Consider the following 17,435-nt stretch of genomic DNA (forward strand, 5'->3'; position numbering starts at 1 on the left):
CTGGACGTGTTGGTGTGCACCTGTAGTCCCAGCTACTCGGGAGGCTGATGCAGGAGAATTGCTTGAACCTGGGAGGCAGAGGTTGCAGTGAGCCGAGATCGTGTCACTGCACTCCAGCCTGGCGACAGAGCAAGACTCCATCTCAAAAAAAAAAAAAAAAAAAAGTGCTGGTCATAAGCCAGGCACAGTGGCTCACGCCTGTAATCCCAGCACTTTGGGAGGCCGAGGCGGGCAGATCACCTGAGGTCAAGAGTTCGAGTCCAGCCTGGCCAACATAGTAAAACCCCATCTCTACTAAAAATTAGCTGGGCGTGGTGGCAGGCGCCTGTAATCCCAGCTACTTGGGAGGGTGAGGCAGGAGAATCGCTTTAACCTGGGAGGTGGAGGTTGCAGTGAGCCGAGATCGTGCCGTTGCACTCCAGCCTGGGGGACAAGAGCGAGACTTCGTCTCAAAAAAAAAAAAAAAAATGCTGGTAATAATTCATACATTAATTTCATTACCCACTAATGGATCATAAACTGCAATTTGAAAAATACTGATGAATAGCTGGGTGCAGTGGCTCACACCTGTAATCCCAGTACTTTGGGAGGCTGAGGCAGGAAGATCGCTTGAGAGTAGGAGTTCGAGACTAGCCTGGGCAACATAGTGAGACTGTGTCTCTAAAAAACAAAAAACGGGGCATGGGTCATGGTGGCTTACAGCTGTAGTTATAGCTCCACAAGAGGCTGAGGTGGGAGGATTGCTTGAGCCCAGGAGTTTGAGGCTGCAGTGAGCTATGACTGCATCACTACACTCCAGTCTGGGCAACACAGCAAGACTGTCTCAAAAAAGAAAACGAAATATTGATGAATAATAAAATAATTTCCTAATTTTTTTCCCTTGAAGACATAGAATGTAAGCATTGCCATTTTATATGTTCCTGAACCACTCACTTATTTGGACTTATCTAGACCTTGTTATCAAAAATTGCATCAGCTCAAAAATCTTGTACACAAGCATCCTGCTCTCAGACGACAACATTCTGCCCTAGATTTTGTGCCCAAGTACTCCCACCTACAATTCTTTAATTACATTTAGACCACACTGATTTACAACTCAAGTCTGTTCTTTAAGATTTGAGTATCTTAAAAAGATACTCAATTCTGCCTGATGCAGTGGCTCTCTGTAATCTCAGTTACTCAGGAGGTTGAGGTGGGAGGATCCCTTGAGCCCAGGAGTTCAAGGCTGCAGTGAGCTATGATTATGCCACTGCACTCCAGCCTGGAAAACAGAGTAACATTCTGTCTCTAAAAACAAGTAAAAAAAAAAATTTTTTTAAGATAGCAATCTCTAGCCAAAGATGATTGAATAAAATAAAAAGTGAATTTTTTTAAAAAAAGATAACAAATCTGCAGGGGGCAGAAATTGCAGTGAGCCAAGATCGTGCCACTGTGCTCCAGCCTGGGTGACAGAGTGAGACCCTATCTCAAAAAATAAAAATAAAAATTCCAAATCTCCATTTCTCTCCTTCACTTTATAGTACTACCTTGCAAAACCCCAAATCCTTCTTGTCAGAGACATTTCTCTAAAACTTAAATAAAAAACAAAACAACAAAAAAAGAAAACATACAAATAAAACAAAAACCAAAAACAAACCTCGAATAAACCGCCAATCTTGTGACTCTTGATGAACTAAATGGTTCTTTCTACCTATTCATGTGCCAACATAGATGAAAAAGTCATGCCATCAGAAAAACTGGTTTCATTTAAAAATTATCTCAAACTTCCCACAGTCTCTTAGCACTGTGTGACAGTCCTACTACTCTCTGATATGATGATTTCATATCTACTCTGACTTCATCCCTCCTCCTCCCTTTCTACCCTCATGACCTAGTTTGTGATTTAACCCAGTGGCTCTCAAAATGTGGTTCCCAGACCAGCAGCATGAGTTCATATTTAACTTGTTAAATATGAAAATTCACAGCCCTCACATCAGGCTTATTGAGTCAGAAACTCTGTGGATGGGGCCCAGCAATCTGTGTTCTAAGAAGCCCTGCAGGTGATTCTGATGCATGAGAAAGTTTTAAAAATGGATCTTACCTCATACTTCATTGAGAAGCCCTTCTTTAGAATGTAAGCTCTAAGAGGGAAGGCGTTTTTTCTTTTTTGTTTATATATATCCTGAGCACTAGAACAGTGCCTGGTACATAGTAGGCCTCAATAAATATTTGTTGTTTCAAATCGTTAAATGGGAATACCCGTCGTTTCCTGCTAACATCTAAAAACATACCTGCGTCTGTACTGATTTTCTTCTTTTTCCAACTAAGGAAATGTGCCTTATCCTACAGTCAGATTCTACACCATTCTAAAACAACAACAGACTTTCCCTTTCCCCTATCCCCTATCAGTTACTGCCTCATATCTCTGTTTCCCCTCTGTGCCAAACCTCCCTGCACCCCACTCAGTAATTAACCCATTCTAGCCTGATTTTCACTTCCACTATTCAATAGTTCTTGACAAAGTCAGTAATTTTTTTATTGTCTTTATTGAGATATAATTCACATAATATAAAAGTTACCCATTTAAAGTTTACAACTAACTGATCACAACCAGTCATAGGTTTCTTTGTTCCTTCTCTACTCCCACTGCTTCACATGACTCGCCTTTTTTAAAAAAGTGTACAATTCAAGGATTTTGATACAGTCACAGTTGTTCAACCATCACCCTAAGTTCCAGAAAATTTTCATCACCCCAGAAAGAAACCCCCTACCTATTAGCAGTCACTCCTCATTCCCACCACCCCTCCAGCCCTAAGCTACCGCTACTCTCTGCTTCTATAAATTTCCTATTCTGGGCTTTTCATATAATTCTTATTATAGAATTACAAATTCTGTAATAAGTGGTCTTTGTGACTGGCTTCTGTTGCTATCCATAATGTTTTCAAGGTTCATCCACATTGTAGCATGTATAAGTGCTTCATTCCTTTTTATGGCTAATATTCCATTGTATGAATATATTGCATTTTATTTATCCATCAATTGATGGACACTTGGTTGTTTTTACTATTTGGCAATTATAAACAATGCTGCTATGCACATTAATGTACGAGTTTTTTGTGGATATATGTTTTTATTTCTCATGCATATATACCTAGGAGTGGAATTGCTGGGCCGGCCATATGGTAACTTTATGTTTAAAATGTTAAGGAACTGCCAAAGCAGCTGTACCACTTTACATCTCCACTAGACATGTATGAGAGTTTCATTTATCCATACAGTTGCCAACACCTGTTATTACTAATTGTCTTTTTTGTTATAGCTATTTTATTATAGCTATCCTAGTGGATGTGAAATGGTTTCTCATTGTGGTTTTGATTAGCATTTCCCTAATGACTAATGATGTTAAAGGGGGAAGAAAAAACCTGTTTTTCTATACAGTCACACACTTCTTTTTTTTTTTTTTCGAGACTGAGTCTCACTCTGTCATACAGACTGGAGTGCAGTGGCATGATCTCTGCTTACTGCAACCTCCACCTCCTGGGTTCAAGCGATTCTCCTGCCTCAGCCTCCCGAGTAGCTGGGATTACAGGCGTGCCACCACACCCAGCTAATTTATGTATTTTTAGTAGAGACAGGATTTTGCCATGTTGGCCAGGCTGGTCTCGAACTCCTGACCTCAGGTGATCGTCCCCCCTTGGCCTCCCAAAGTGTTGGGATTACAGGCGTGAGCCACTTTGCCCAGCCTCACGCACTTCTGACACTAAAAGTGTGTGGGGTTTTCCCACTAACCAATTCTCCATTTCTCCCTGGATATCAATTAGGTGTCTTACAATTTAACTCAATTCTGACACTAATTGCCTGGAGTTACAACAGACCCCACAGGATAAGGGCTCAGTCCTGCAAGATGCCCCACCTCAGATGCCAGTTAAAAGTCTGGACCTCCCAAACTTCTGACCAACTGGTTATAAATCAAGGGTTCCTACAACCTTCTCCCAAGTTAAATAATTTGCTATAATGTCTTACAAAATTCAGGGAAACATTCACTTACATTTACTGGTTTGTGAAAGGATATTATAAAGGATACAAATGAATAGCCAGATAAAGAGAGATACACAGGGTGAGGTCCTGAAGGGGAAGGGTCCCAAACATAATAGGTTCTGTTGGAGGTGGGGTATGCCACCCTTCTAGCACATAGTTATGTTCATCAAACCAGAAGCTCCCAAAATCCCATCTTTTAAGGATTTGCATGGAGGCTTCATCACGTAGGCATGTTCAAATAATTGTTAGATCAATCTCCCATCTCTCTCCCTTCCCTAGAAAATGGGAATAGGGTTGAATATTCCAGGCCTCTTATAGGTTGGTCTTTCTGATGACCAGTTCCCATCCTGAAGCTATCCAGTAACCCACCAAGAACTGCTTCATAAGACCAAAAGGCACTCATAGACTATACAGGAAATTCCAAGGGATTTGGAAGCTCTATGTCAGAAACCAGGTTCAAAGACTAAATATTAGAAGATGCTTCTGGTACCTCTATCACTCAAGAAATCAAAAGGGTTTTAGGGGCTCTGTATCAGGAATCAAGGCAGAGGACAAATGTATATTTCCAATTATGTCACAGATGTTGCACATCTTTTCATGTGCTTATTGCCCATTTGTATATCTTCTTTGGAAAAAAGCCTATTCAGATCCTTTGGGTTGTCTTTTTATTATTGAAATATAAGAATTCGTTACATATTTGGAATACCAGTCTCATTAGATATATGATTTGCAATTTTTTTTTGTTTTGAGACAGGGTCTCACCATCTCTCGGGCTGGAATATAATGATGATTATGGCTCACTGCAGCCTTGGACTCTGGGCTTAAGCAATCTTCCTGCCTCAGCCTCCCAAGTAGCTGGGACTACAGGTGTGCCCACCATACCCAGCTATTTTGTTGTTGTTTGTTTTTGAGACAGGGTCTTGTTAAGTTGCCCAGGCTGATCTCAAACTCCTGGCCCCAGCCTTACCCTTGCAAAGTACCAAAATTACAAACTTAAGCCACTATGCCTGGCAGATTTGCAAATATTTTCTACCAGTCTGTGGGTTGTCTTTTCACTTACTGATTTGTGATACAAAAGTTTTAAATTTTGATGTAGTCCAATTTAACATTTTTTTTCTTTTCTGCTTGTGCTTTTGGTGTCAGAGCTAAGAAAACCATTGCCTAATCCAAGGTCATGAAGATTTACTCCAATGTTTTCTTTTAGGAGTTTTATGTAGTTTTAGCTTTACATTTAGGTCTGTGATGCATTTGGCGTTAATTTTTGTATATGGTTTAAGGAAGGGGTCCAACTTGATTATTTTGCTTGTGGATATCCAGTTTTTCCAGCACCATTTGTTAAAAAGATAGTTATTTTCCTTTTCTTTTTTTTTTTTTTAGACGGAGTCTTGCTCTGTTGCCCAGGCTTGAGTGTTATCTGTCCACCTCAGTCTCCCAAAGTGTTGGGATTACAAGTGTGAGCCACACGCCTGGCCTTTTTTTTTTTTTTTTTGAGACAGTCTTGCTCTATCACCGGGGCTGGAGTGCAGTGGCATGATGTCAGCTCACTGCAACCTCTGCCTCTTGGGTTCAGGCGATTCTCATGCCTCAGCCATCCAAGTAGCTGGGATTATAGGCGTGCACCACCACACCCAGCTAATTTTTGTGTTTTTGGTAGAGACAGGGTTTCACCATGTTGGCCAGGCTGGTCTTGAACTCCTGGTCTCAGGTGATCCACCCACTTTGGCCTCCCAAGGGGCTGGGATTACAGGTACGAGCCACTGCACCTGGCCTTTTTTTTTTTTTTTTTTTTTCACTTATTTGACCTCTCAGCAATTGACAGAGTTCACTACTCCCTCCTTCAAATACTCTAGTATCTCGGTTCTCCTTTTACAGATTTTGCCATTTCTCTTTAGTCTTTATAGGTCCCTTATCTTCTACTAAGCTTCTAAATATTGGGTTTTCAGTTATTGTCACTGTATTGCAAATTACCACAAAACTTAGTGGCATAAAACAATTATTTATTATGCTCACAATGTCTTTCAGTCAGAAATTAAAACTGGGTAAAGCAAGGTCACCTTATCTCTGTTCCAACTGGGGTCTCAGTTGGAAGACTCAGGCTGGGGGACTGGAATAATCTGAAGGCTTGTGAACTTAATGTCAAGCAATCGATAATGGCTACTGCCTGGGAGACCTCAGGCTACATCGATCACATGAGCCTGTTCATGTGGTTTCTCCACATGGCTAGTTTGGGCTTCCTCATGGCTTGATGGCTTGGCTGAGTATCAAGAGCAAGTATCCAGAGGGAGACAGAGGAAGAAAGAAGAGGAAGCCAGGGGGAAGCCATGTGGCCTTTTATCAACAAACTTCAAAAGTCACACAGTATCACTTTTGCTACATTTTTTTCATCCGAGTAGTCATCACACCTCACCCATGTTTAGATTAGGAAGGGAAACAGACTCTATTTTTTTATGGGGAATGGCAAAGTTCTAAAATAGCATGTGAGACCAGGAATGTTGTGGCCTTTTTAAAAATAATCTGCCACAGTCTTTTCTGGCCACACAGTTCACATCCTTCCCATGTGCTAAATACACTCACCCACATCCCCTAAGATTTTCCAAAGTCTAATCCCATTATGGCATTAGGCTCAAGCTTGAGGTCCAAGATTTCACTGAGGCCAAGACCATGGCAGATAAGATTTCTTAGGTAAGGTTTCTTCCTTTAAAAAAAAAAAAATCTCCAATGAAAGTTTAATTTTTATGTTTATCAAAGTATATACTATATTAGATCATTTGTGTACCAATAATTACACTGATAAGGCAATGAAAATGTTTAACACTGGAGGCTTATGGTCACAGGAAGTTTTTAAAAATTTAATTTCAATTTTCATACATATTTTTACTGCAGAGACATATTATATACTGCTTTGGCTGAGTCCCATAGGTTTTGGTATGTTGTGTTTCTGTTTTCATTTGTTTCAAGGAATTAGTCAATTTCCTTCTTAATTTCTTTCTTCACCCATTGGTTGTTTAGGAGCATGTTGTTTAATTTCCATGTATTTGTGTAATTTTGAATGTTTCACTTGTTATTGGTTTCCATTTTTATTCCATTGTGGTCAGATAAGATACTTGATATGACTTCAATTAAAAAATTTTTTTTTTTTTTTTTTTTTTTTTTGAAACGGAGTCTTGCTCTGTACCCCAGGCTGGAGTGCAGTGGCATGATCTCGGCTCACTGCAAGCTCCGCCTCCCGGGTTCACGCCATTCTCCTTCCTCAGCCTCCCGAGTAGCTGGGACTACAGGCGCCTGGCTAATTTTTTGTATTTTTTTAGTAGAGATGGGGTTTCACCGTGTTAGCCAGGATGGTCTCGATCTCCTGACCTCGTGATCCGCCCGCCTCGGCCTCCCAAAGTGCTGGGATTACAGGCTTGAGCCACTGCGCCCAGCCTAAAAATTTTTTTAGCCTTGTTCTGTGTCCTAACATATAGTCAATCCTGGAGAATGTTCCATTTGCTAATAAAAAGAATGCATATTCTGCAGCTGTTGTGTGAAATGTTCTGTAAATGTCTGTTAGAGCTATGCTATGGTTTATCTGATGTTTCTTTGTTGATTTTCTGCCTAGATGATTTCTCCAATGCTGAGTTGGGTGTTGAAGTCCCCAACTGTTATTGTATTGGCATCTGTCTCTTCCTTTAGATCTAATAGTATTTTCTTTATGAATCTGGGTGTGCTGGTCTTAGGTGCATGTATATTTACAATTGTTATAGCTTCTTGAATTGTTTCCTTAATCACTATACAATGTCCTTCTTTGTCCCTTTTTATAGCTTTTGACTTAAAGTCTGTTTTAGCTGATATAAATATAGCTATTCCTGCTTGCTTTTGGTTTCCATTTTCGTGGAATATCTCTTTCCATGCCTTCACTTTCAGTCTGTGTATATCCTTATAGATGAGGTGAGTTTCTTGTAGACAGCATATAGTTGGGTCTTGTTTTTGTTTTTGTTTGTTTGCTTTGTTGTTGTTGTTTAAATTCATTCAGCCAGTTTCTTTTAATTGGGAATTTTAACCATTTTACATTCAAGATTATTATTAATAGATAAGGACTTACTCCAGACATTTATTGACTGTTTTCTGAGTATTTTGTGTAACCTTTGTTCCTTCCCCTCCTATTATTTATTTTTGTGGTTGGGTAGTTTTCTGTTGTGGTAAGATTATTTATTCCCTTCTCTTCTTTCTCTGTTGCCTCTCCTGGTGAATTTTATAATTTCGCATATTTTCATGAGGGCAGTTATCATCTTTTTATTTCCAGATGTAAGACTCCCTTGAACATTTCTCTTGGACTAGACTAGTGGTGATGAATTCTCTTATTTTTTGCTTGTCCAGGAAAGATTTTATTTCTCCTTCATTTTTGAAGAATAGCTTTCCTGGGCGTAATATTCTTGGCTAGCTGGGTTTTTTTTCTTTCTATACTTTGACTATATCATCCCTTTCTCTCCTGGCCTGTAAAGTTTCTGCTGAGAAAGCTGCTGCTAGTCTAATGGAGATTCCCTTATATGTGACTTGATGCTTTTCTTTTGAAAAGGAATTCTCTTTTAGAATTATTTCTTTGTCTTTGCCTTTTGACAATTTGACAGCTGGGTGTGGTAGCTCATGCTTGTATTCCCAGCACTTTGGAAGGCCAAGGCAGGTGGATCACCTGAAGTTAAGAGTTTGAGACCAGCCTGACCAACATGGTGAAACCCTGTCTCTACTAAAAATACAAAAATTAGCTGGGCATGATGGCGGGTGCCTGTAATCCAAGTTACTTGGGAGACTGAGGCAGAAGAATTGCTTGAACCCAGGTGACAGAGGTTGCAGTGAGCCAAAAATTGCACCATTGCACTCCAGCCTGGGCTACAAGAATGAAACTCCATCTCAAAAAAAAAATTATTTTTTGACTATAAGGTGCCTTAGAGAAGACTTGTTTGGGTTGAATCTATGTGGGAACTTTCCAGCTTCCTGTATCTAAATATCCATGTCTCTCCCAAGACCTACGAAGTTTTCAGCTGTTATGTTATTAAATATATTTTCTACACCATCTCTCTTTTCTTCTCCTTCTGGAATGCCCATAATGCAATTATTTGTTTGCTTAATGGTGTCCCATAAATCCTATATGCTGTTTTCATTTTTTTTTCTTTTCTTTCTTTTTTTTTCTGCCTGAGTTTTTTCAAAAGACCTGTCTTCAAGTTCAAAAATCTTTTCTTCTGTTTGGTCTAGTCTGCTGTTGAAACTCTTTATTGTATTTTTTATTTCATTCATTGATTTCTTCAGCTCTAATATTCCTGTTTGGTTCTTTTTTTATGATATCTCTTTGTTGAATTTTTCTGATTTTTTGTTAACTGTTCTATATGTATTCTCTTGTATCTCATTGCGTTTCCTTAAGATGATTATTTTGAGCCACATGTGATGGCTTATGCCTATAGTCCCAGCTCCTTGGGAGGCTGCAGCAGGAGGATTGCCTGAGTCCAAGAGTTCTGGCCTGTAGTGCATTATGCTAATCTTGTGTCTACACTAAGTTTGGCATCAATATGGTGACCTTCTGGGAGCAGAGAACCATAAAGTTGCTTAGGGAGGGATGAACCAGCTCAGGTCAGAAATAGAGCAGGTCAGCCAGATGTGGTGGCTCACACCTATAATTTCAGCAATTTGGGAGGCTGAGATGGGTGAATTGCTTGAGCTCGGGAGTTCGAGACCAGCCTGGGCAACATGGTGAAACCTCGTCTCTACAAAAAATACGACAATTAGGCTGGTGGCTCATGCCTGTAGTTCCAGCTACTTGGCAGGGCTGAGGTGGGAAGATTGCTTAAGCCCAGGAGGTGGAGGTTGCAGTGAGCCGAGATTGTACCACTGCATTCCAGCCTGGGCAACAGAGTAAGACTGTCTTAAAAAAAAAAAAAAAAAAGAAAGAATGAAAGAAAAATAAATGGAGCAGATCAAAACACGTATTCCAATTAATAGTAGGATGCCTTTGAATAGCCACTGCACTCCAGCCTATGCAATATCATGAGACCTTCATCTCAAATTTTTAAGAAAAGATTATTATTTTGAATTCTTTTTCTGGCATTTTATATATTCCTTATGATTGGGGTTTGTTCTTGGAAAATTATTATGTGCATTTGGAGGAGTCATGTTTTCTCAATTTTTCACATTTGATGTGTCCCTATGTTGATTTCTACACATCTGGTGGAACAGTCACCTCTTCCAATCTTATGGAGTAGTTTTCATAGGGAAAGATTTAGTCATGTGGATGAGTCTTGGGGCATCAGTTGGATGGCTGCATTGGCTATGGTTCTAGGTGGACACAGTGGTGTAGTTTCTTTTGCTGTAATCTGCACTAGTGATGTTTGTGAGTGTCCCAGTGGCCTAGGCTGTTAGAGTTTATGGCAGCAGTCATGTAGCTTTACTGGGGTTGGGACCATTGGACTATTTCTTAGGTCAGGGACATGTGCATGCACATCATGGGTTGACCAGCTTGGGGTCTAGCTTGCTGAGGCTGTGGCCATGGACTGTTACTCTGGCTGGGGGCACATGTGCATGGCTGCCCAGCTTGCAGGTATGACAGCCTGGGGTGGGACCTCCAGGCTGTTCCTCTTCTGGGTGCAGGCACACAGTTTCTTGGCCAGCATGGGGTCATATCCACTGGAAGAAGACCTGAAGCCTGTTTCTCAGGCCCTGGGCATGGGCAGGCCTAGGGTCATGGCGTCCAGGAATGGGCCTGTGAGGCTGTTTATCAGGCCACAGGCATGGGAATGTTACTGCTTGGGGGTGTGCCTGCTGGCAGTGGCTCACAGAACTGCTTCTCAGGCCCAGGACACAGGCACATGGCTGCTTGGATGGCCCAGGGGGATATCTGCCAAGGGCAGCCTGTGGGGCTGGAGTACTAGTTTCTTTGTTTTCGTTTGTTTGTTTTGAGACAGAGTCTTGCACTTCGGGCTGGAGTGCAGTGGCATGATCTCAGCTCACTGCAACCTCCACCTCCCGGATTCAAGCTATTCTTCTGCCTTAGCCTCTCTAGTAGCTAAGATTACAGGTTCCCGCCACCACACCCAGCTAATTGTTTTTGTGTTTTTAGAAGAGACAGGGTTTCACCATGTTGGCCAGGCTGGTCTCAAACTCCTGACCTTGTGATCTGCCCACCTCAGCCTCCCAAAGTGCTGGGATTACAGGCATGAGCCACCACCCCCGGCCTGGAGTACTAGTTTCTTAATGACAGCTCCTTAACTAGTGTTCCACTTGACTGAAAACCTATGAGCTAAAAAGGCAATTTATCTACTCCCTTTCCCACTATAACCCAATATACAATGATGTGGCATAGGATAATCTTCTCGTTCCCAGAGGGGAAACCAGGAGGCACGTAGCGATCACTGATCTAGAGCAATTCTTTTTATGTTTTCTCCCTATATGATTGTCTTAGTCTGCTTTGAATTGCTATAAAGGAATACCTGAAGCTGGGTAAATTCTAATGAAAAGAGGTTTATTTGGCTCACAGTTCTGCAGGCTGTACAAGAAGCATGGCACCAGCATCTGCTTCTGGTGAGGGCTTAAGAAGCTTCCACTCATTACAGAAGGCAAAAGGGAGCCCTCATGTGGAGATCACATGTTGGGAAATGAGAGAGAGAGGGGAGGAAGTGCCCAGCTCTCTCTTTTAATTTAATAATCAGATCTCACAGTAACTAATAGCACAAAAATTAACTCATTACCACAAGGACTACACCAAGCCATTCATGAGGGATCTGCTTCCATGACCCAAACCAGGCCCCACCTTGAACATCGGGGATCAGATTTCAACATGAAATTTGAAATATCCAAACTATATCAGTGGTCTTTTCTATTTCCGTAGCTTTAAATATCATCCATACATTTGCAACTTCCAAATTTCCTAACATCTCAAATGCCAGACTAGAATATCCAGTTAACCATTTGACACCTTGACTAGGACATCTCAGATATTTCCATCTTTTTTTTTTTTTTTTTTTTTTTTTGAGACAGAGTTTTCGCTCTTGTTGCCCAGGCTAGAGTGCAATGGCACGATCTCGGCTCCCCGCAACCTCCGCCTCCTGGGTTCAAGTGATTCTCCTGCCTCAGCCTCCCGAGTAGCTGGGATTACAGGCATGTACCACCACGCCCAGCTAATTTTTATATTTTTAGTAGAGACGGGGGTTTCACCATGTTGGCCAGGCAGGTCTTGAACTCGTGACCTCATGATCCACCCTCCTCGGCCTCCCAAAGTGTTGGGATTGCAGGCATGAGCCACCATGCCCAGCCAATATTTCCATCTTAACATGTTAAAATGAATTCTTGTTTTCTACTTTACCCCACTTCCTTCACAAACTTGTTATTTTCCTGGTTTCCCCATCTTGGCAGGTGATTCTACTATTCACCTAGTTGCTCGGACCAAAACCCAGGACTCAGACTTAATTACTTTCTCTCCTTCTCTCACCTCTACATCCAATCATCAACAGTTCTATATTTTTTTCTCACTCTTTTTCTTCTCATCTGGGTTATAACAACTTCCTTATTAGTCACCCTCCTTCATTCTTGCTCCCTTCTAATGTCCTTTGATATAGCAGTCAAAGCAATAATTTAATTCATATGTCTGACCATGGCACTGTCTTGGTCATAATCTTCTGTGAATTCTTATTACCCTTTGAAAAGAATAGAAATTCCTTACCATCACCTAAAAGGCCCATGTATCTGGTCTTTGTCTATTCCTCTGACTTTATTCTGTGCCACTTTCCCCTCACCCACTATGCTTCACTTCCTCTGGGTTTCTTTCAGTTCCTTAGATATAACAAGCTCTCAAAAGGTTCTGTATTGGCCGGGCACAGTGGCTCACACCTGTAATCCCAGCACTTTGGGAGACTGAGGCAGATGGATCACCTGAGGTCAGGAATTCGAGATCAGCCTGGCCAACATAGTAAAACCCCATCTCTACTAAAAATACAAAAATTACCCAGACATGGTGACATAACGCCTATAGTCCCAACTACTCAGGAGGCTGAGGCATGAGAAAATAGCTTGAACCTGGGAGGCAGAGATTGCAATGAGCCAAGATTGCACCACTGCACTCCAGTCTAGGCAACAGAGCAAGACTCTGTCTCCAAAAAAAAAAAAAAAAAAGGTTCTGTATAAATTTTATTCTCTCTGCCTGGAGTATTCTCTCCTAACTTCCCACTCCCACATAACTGAGTCTTTTTCATCCTTTAAGGCATGGCATTCCTGACCGTTCTATCTAAGTACATACCCCTCTTTATTATTCTCTGTCATTGTATCCTGTGTGTTTCCTCTATAAAACTTATCCTGGCCGGGTGCAATGGCCCAAGCCTATTAATCCCAGCACTTTGCGAGGCCGAGGCGGGCGGATCACGAGGTCAGGAGATCGAGACCACGGTGAAACCCCGTCTCTACTAAAAATACAAAAAAAATTAGCCCGGTGCAGTGGCGGGCGCCTGTAGTCCCAGCTACTCAGGAGGCTGAGGCAGGAGAATGGCGTGAACCCGGGAGGCGGAGCTTGCTGTGAGCCGAGATTGCGCCACTGCACTCCAGCCTGGGCGACAGAGCGAGACTCCGTCTCAAAAAAAAAACACTTATCCTGGGCTGGGTGTGGTGGCTCATGCCTGTAATCCCAGCACTTTGGGAGGCCAAGGTGGGCAGATCACCTGAGGTCGGGAGTTCAAGACTAGCCTGACCAACATGGAGAAACCCCGTCTCTACTAAAAATACAAAAATTAGCTGGGCGTGGTGGCACATGCCTGTAGTCCCAGCTGCTCGGGAGGCTGAGGCAGGAGAATCGCTTGAACTCGGGAGGCGGAGGTTGCGGTGAGCCGAAATCATGCCATTGCACTCCAGCCTGGGCGACAGAGCAAAACTCCATCTAAAAAACAAACAACAAACAGAAACAAACTTATCCCGCTTTTAAGTTATATCCTATTAGTTTGTCATCTGTCTGTAGCTCCTTTAGGTAAGGAGCCATGTCTGTGTTATGCATCAATATATACCCAGTGCCCAGAGTGCCTACTCAACAAATATTTATTGAATATTGTTTAAAGGTATAATTTTGTTTTGAGACAATGTTATAATTACTATGTAATTTAATAATGTTAAATGTATTACTTCCTAATTCTTTTGCTGAAAATAGCCTTTTATCTTTTTTCTTGCAGTAATTGCCCTTCCTTTTTGGCTGCTGCTTTAGCCAGAGCCACATCAGATGAAGTCCTTCAGAGTGATCTTTCTGCACATTATATCCCAAAGGAAATGGATGGCACAGAAGGGACTGTGGGTGAGTACCTTTCTACATTATTTGTTTAAAAATACTAGAATCTTCTATGTGTAGTGGTCCACAGAAAATATCTGCAAAATACTAAATCTAATTACATTTACCTGCTGGTTGTTTATATAGTGGTAGCAGGAGAAAAAAAATACAACTTTTTTCAAATAAATCAATAAAAGGGGAGAAGAGAAAAATACATGTGTATTTTGAAAAAGGTAGAGTAGTATTTAGAAGGTAACTGGAGCAACAGGAGATTGTCATAAGTAATACCTACATGAATGGAAAGATTAAAGTGAGGAATGTGAAGATATTACAAAAAAGATGAGTGGGTGAGGGATAATTCGAGCAAAACCTATTTGAAATGTTTAGCTTACCTTTAAAACACCAAGTTAGGCCAGGCGCAGTGGCTTACGTCCGTAATCCCAGTGTGAGAGGCTGAGGTGGGCAGATCACCTGAGGTCAGGAGTTTGAGACCAGCCTGGCCAACATGGTGAAACCCCATCTCTACTAAAAAGAATACAAAAAATTAGCCGGCATGGTGGTGCACACCTGTGGTCCCAGCTATTCGGGAGGCTGAGGCAAGTGAATTGGTTGAACCCAGGAGGTGGAGGTTACAGTAAGCCGAGATCACGCCACTGCACTCCAGCCTGGGAGAAAGAGTGAGACTCTGTCTCAAAAAAAAAAACAAAAAACAAAAAAACCCCTTAACTTTGTATCAAGTTAAAAGATACAAAAATTCAAGAAATCAGTTGTAACACAACTTCTCACTAATTATATTAAATTTTATATCTACCAGTAAATAGAGCTCTTTATGATAGATATGCAAATGTGAGTTAATTGCATATCATTGTACATTTTTTTCCAGATAAATTATGAGGTTCTATTTCTTAATGAAGTCATGTTTATTAATGTCTTAGGCTTATACATATTTGACAGGATCAAAGAAAATATTTTTATAAAAGTTAGAGAATTACTACTCAAAATTGTTAAGAAATTTTAATATTTCATATGGTTTGTTCTATTTAAAGCATTTGCCTTTAAACATGGTATATATGGAGCAAAGCATATATTAATGAATCTGAGTAGCTGGATTCCAGAGAATGTGAGGCAGATATAAAAGTAAACATTTCTGTTCTTCCTTTATCTCTGTAGATTGTTTGTGACAGAAAATTGGCAAGGAAGGAATTACTTTTCTTGTTTTTACTGACAGTAACTGATTCACCTAGAACCAAATTGTTCCAGAGTCAAGCTGGATAGAATTCTTGCTATAAAGCATTGGTCTTTCCTCTGCTACTGATGCATAGAGTAAAAGCCTTATAATGAAAAGATAGATTAAATTCTGCTTCACTCTAGCCAGGGTAATGGCTGATTCAGCTCCAGCTCAGAACAATGACATTAATGACTGATGAGTAATTTACAGCTGCGAGGGGGTGTACTGCTGCTACTTTGGACAGTTTTCACTTTTTTGCATCTCTTTTTTATTTTATTTTTCCATTTCAAGCAGCAATTATTTATATATTGATGTCTTATGCTACTCCCTGCAGAAGGAGAATACTTAATCTAGAAAGATTGGAGTGTTGCCCTACATGCCTACTTTGGAAGAATTTTTTGATCCCTGTAAGATAGCAAAAGTGAAATGAAGTGTTTTCTTTTGGTGGACATAATTGGTTATTCTGATTTTTTATTTTTCCAAGAGATTACCTAGTAATGTCTCCATGCAACTGCTGTGATTCAGACTGATCTATTATTGTTCTAAACTGTTTGGAAATCCTGTATTTATTTAACCCCAGTCACTCAGTGTGAACTGCACCACAGAGAATCTCTATGGAGCATATTGTGTTTATCCATACATCAGAGTAGGAAATGAGCATACTGAATAAGGCCTGCTGTCACTGGCTTAAAGTCCTCACTGAAGTGCCTTTTGTCTCTCCTCTTGGTTGTTTCCAAAAACAGACTTAAAAAAAAAAAATCCTTAAAGTTCTTTTCATGTTTACATTATCCCTAACAGAATGTTTGCTAAGTGACCTTGGATATCTCACTTGGTACACATTTAGTTTGGTAGATACAACTTTTGTCCAGACAACCTAAAACCAATTTGAGGGCCAGGTGTTGGTGACTCATGTCTGTAATGCCAGGGCTTTGGGAGGCCAAGGCAGGAGGATCACTTGAGGCTAGGAGTTTGAGATCAGCCTGGGCAATATAGTGAGGCACTGTTTCTACAAAAAATTTAAAAATTAGCTGGGCATGGTGGCATGCACCCATAGCCCCAGCCACTTGGGAGGCTGAGGTAGGAGAATCACTTGAGCCTAGGAGTTCAAGGTTACAGTGAGCTGTGTACTACAACGCGGTCAACAGAGCGAGACCCTGTCTCAAACAATGACAACAACAACCCAAAAAACCAATTTGAAATATCACAGTGTAAAAATTATTATTATTATTATTTTTTTTTTTAGAGAGAAAAGGTCTCCCTCTGTTACCCAGGCTGGAGGGCTGTGGCATGATCACAGTTCACTGAAGCCTCTACCTCCTAGGCTCAAGTGATCCTCACACCTCAGCCTCATGAGTAGCTGGGACTACAGGCATGCACCACCATGCTCGGCTAATTTTTGTATTTTTTGTAGAGACACGGTCTCGCTATGTTGCCCAGGCTGGTCTTGAACTCCTGGGCTCAAGTGATCCTCCTGCCTTGGCTTCCTAAAATGCTGGGTTTATGGTCGTGAGCCACTAAGCCCAGCCCACTGTAAAAATTAAAAACAAGAAGGGAAAATGATCACTAATACAGAGGAAATTTAAAAATAATAAAAAGTTTTTGTAAATAAATTTGAAAACTTGGATATTTTCTAGAAAAAAAAAATTAATTAACAAAGTTTACCTAAGAAGAAAGAGATTGAGAAAATTATCGAGGGACAATCCCCACAAAAGGCCATGGAGTAGGTGACTCTGCAAGTGAGGTGAACATTTTCAAATGCAAAGGCAGATAATTCCAATGGGTTTTATTTTTTATTATATAGTTATTTATTATTTTTTGAGACAGAGTCTCGCTCTTCCTTCAAGAATCTTCCTCCCAAAATGCTGGGATTACAGGCATGAGCCACTGTGCCCAGCCCCAATCCTTTTTAAAATGAATGCTCCAATT

The 17,435-nt window shown here is 40.9% G+C and overlaps 1 protein-coding gene across 1 annotated transcript in view; it reads left to right on the top strand.

Moving 5' to 3' along the window:
• The window catches only part of PPM1E (protein phosphatase, Mg2+/Mn2+ dependent 1E), a 224,770-nt gene that overhangs the window by 180,357 nt on the left and 26,978 nt on the right, over nucleotides 1-17,435 (top strand). Inside the window, exon 2 of the mRNA XM_055258553.2 lies at nucleotides 14,190-14,308. Coding sequence (XP_055114528.1) covers nucleotides 14,190-14,308 — 119 coding nt within the window. The remainder of the gene's footprint in view (nucleotides 1-14,189; nucleotides 14,309-17,435) is intronic.

This window comes from Symphalangus syndactylus, chromosome 20 (assembly GCF_028878055.3).
Source record: "Symphalangus syndactylus isolate Jambi chromosome 20, NHGRI_mSymSyn1-v2.1_pri, whole genome shotgun sequence".
Classification (NCBI taxonomy): Eukaryota; Metazoa; Chordata; class Mammalia; order Primates; family Hylobatidae; genus Symphalangus; species Symphalangus syndactylus.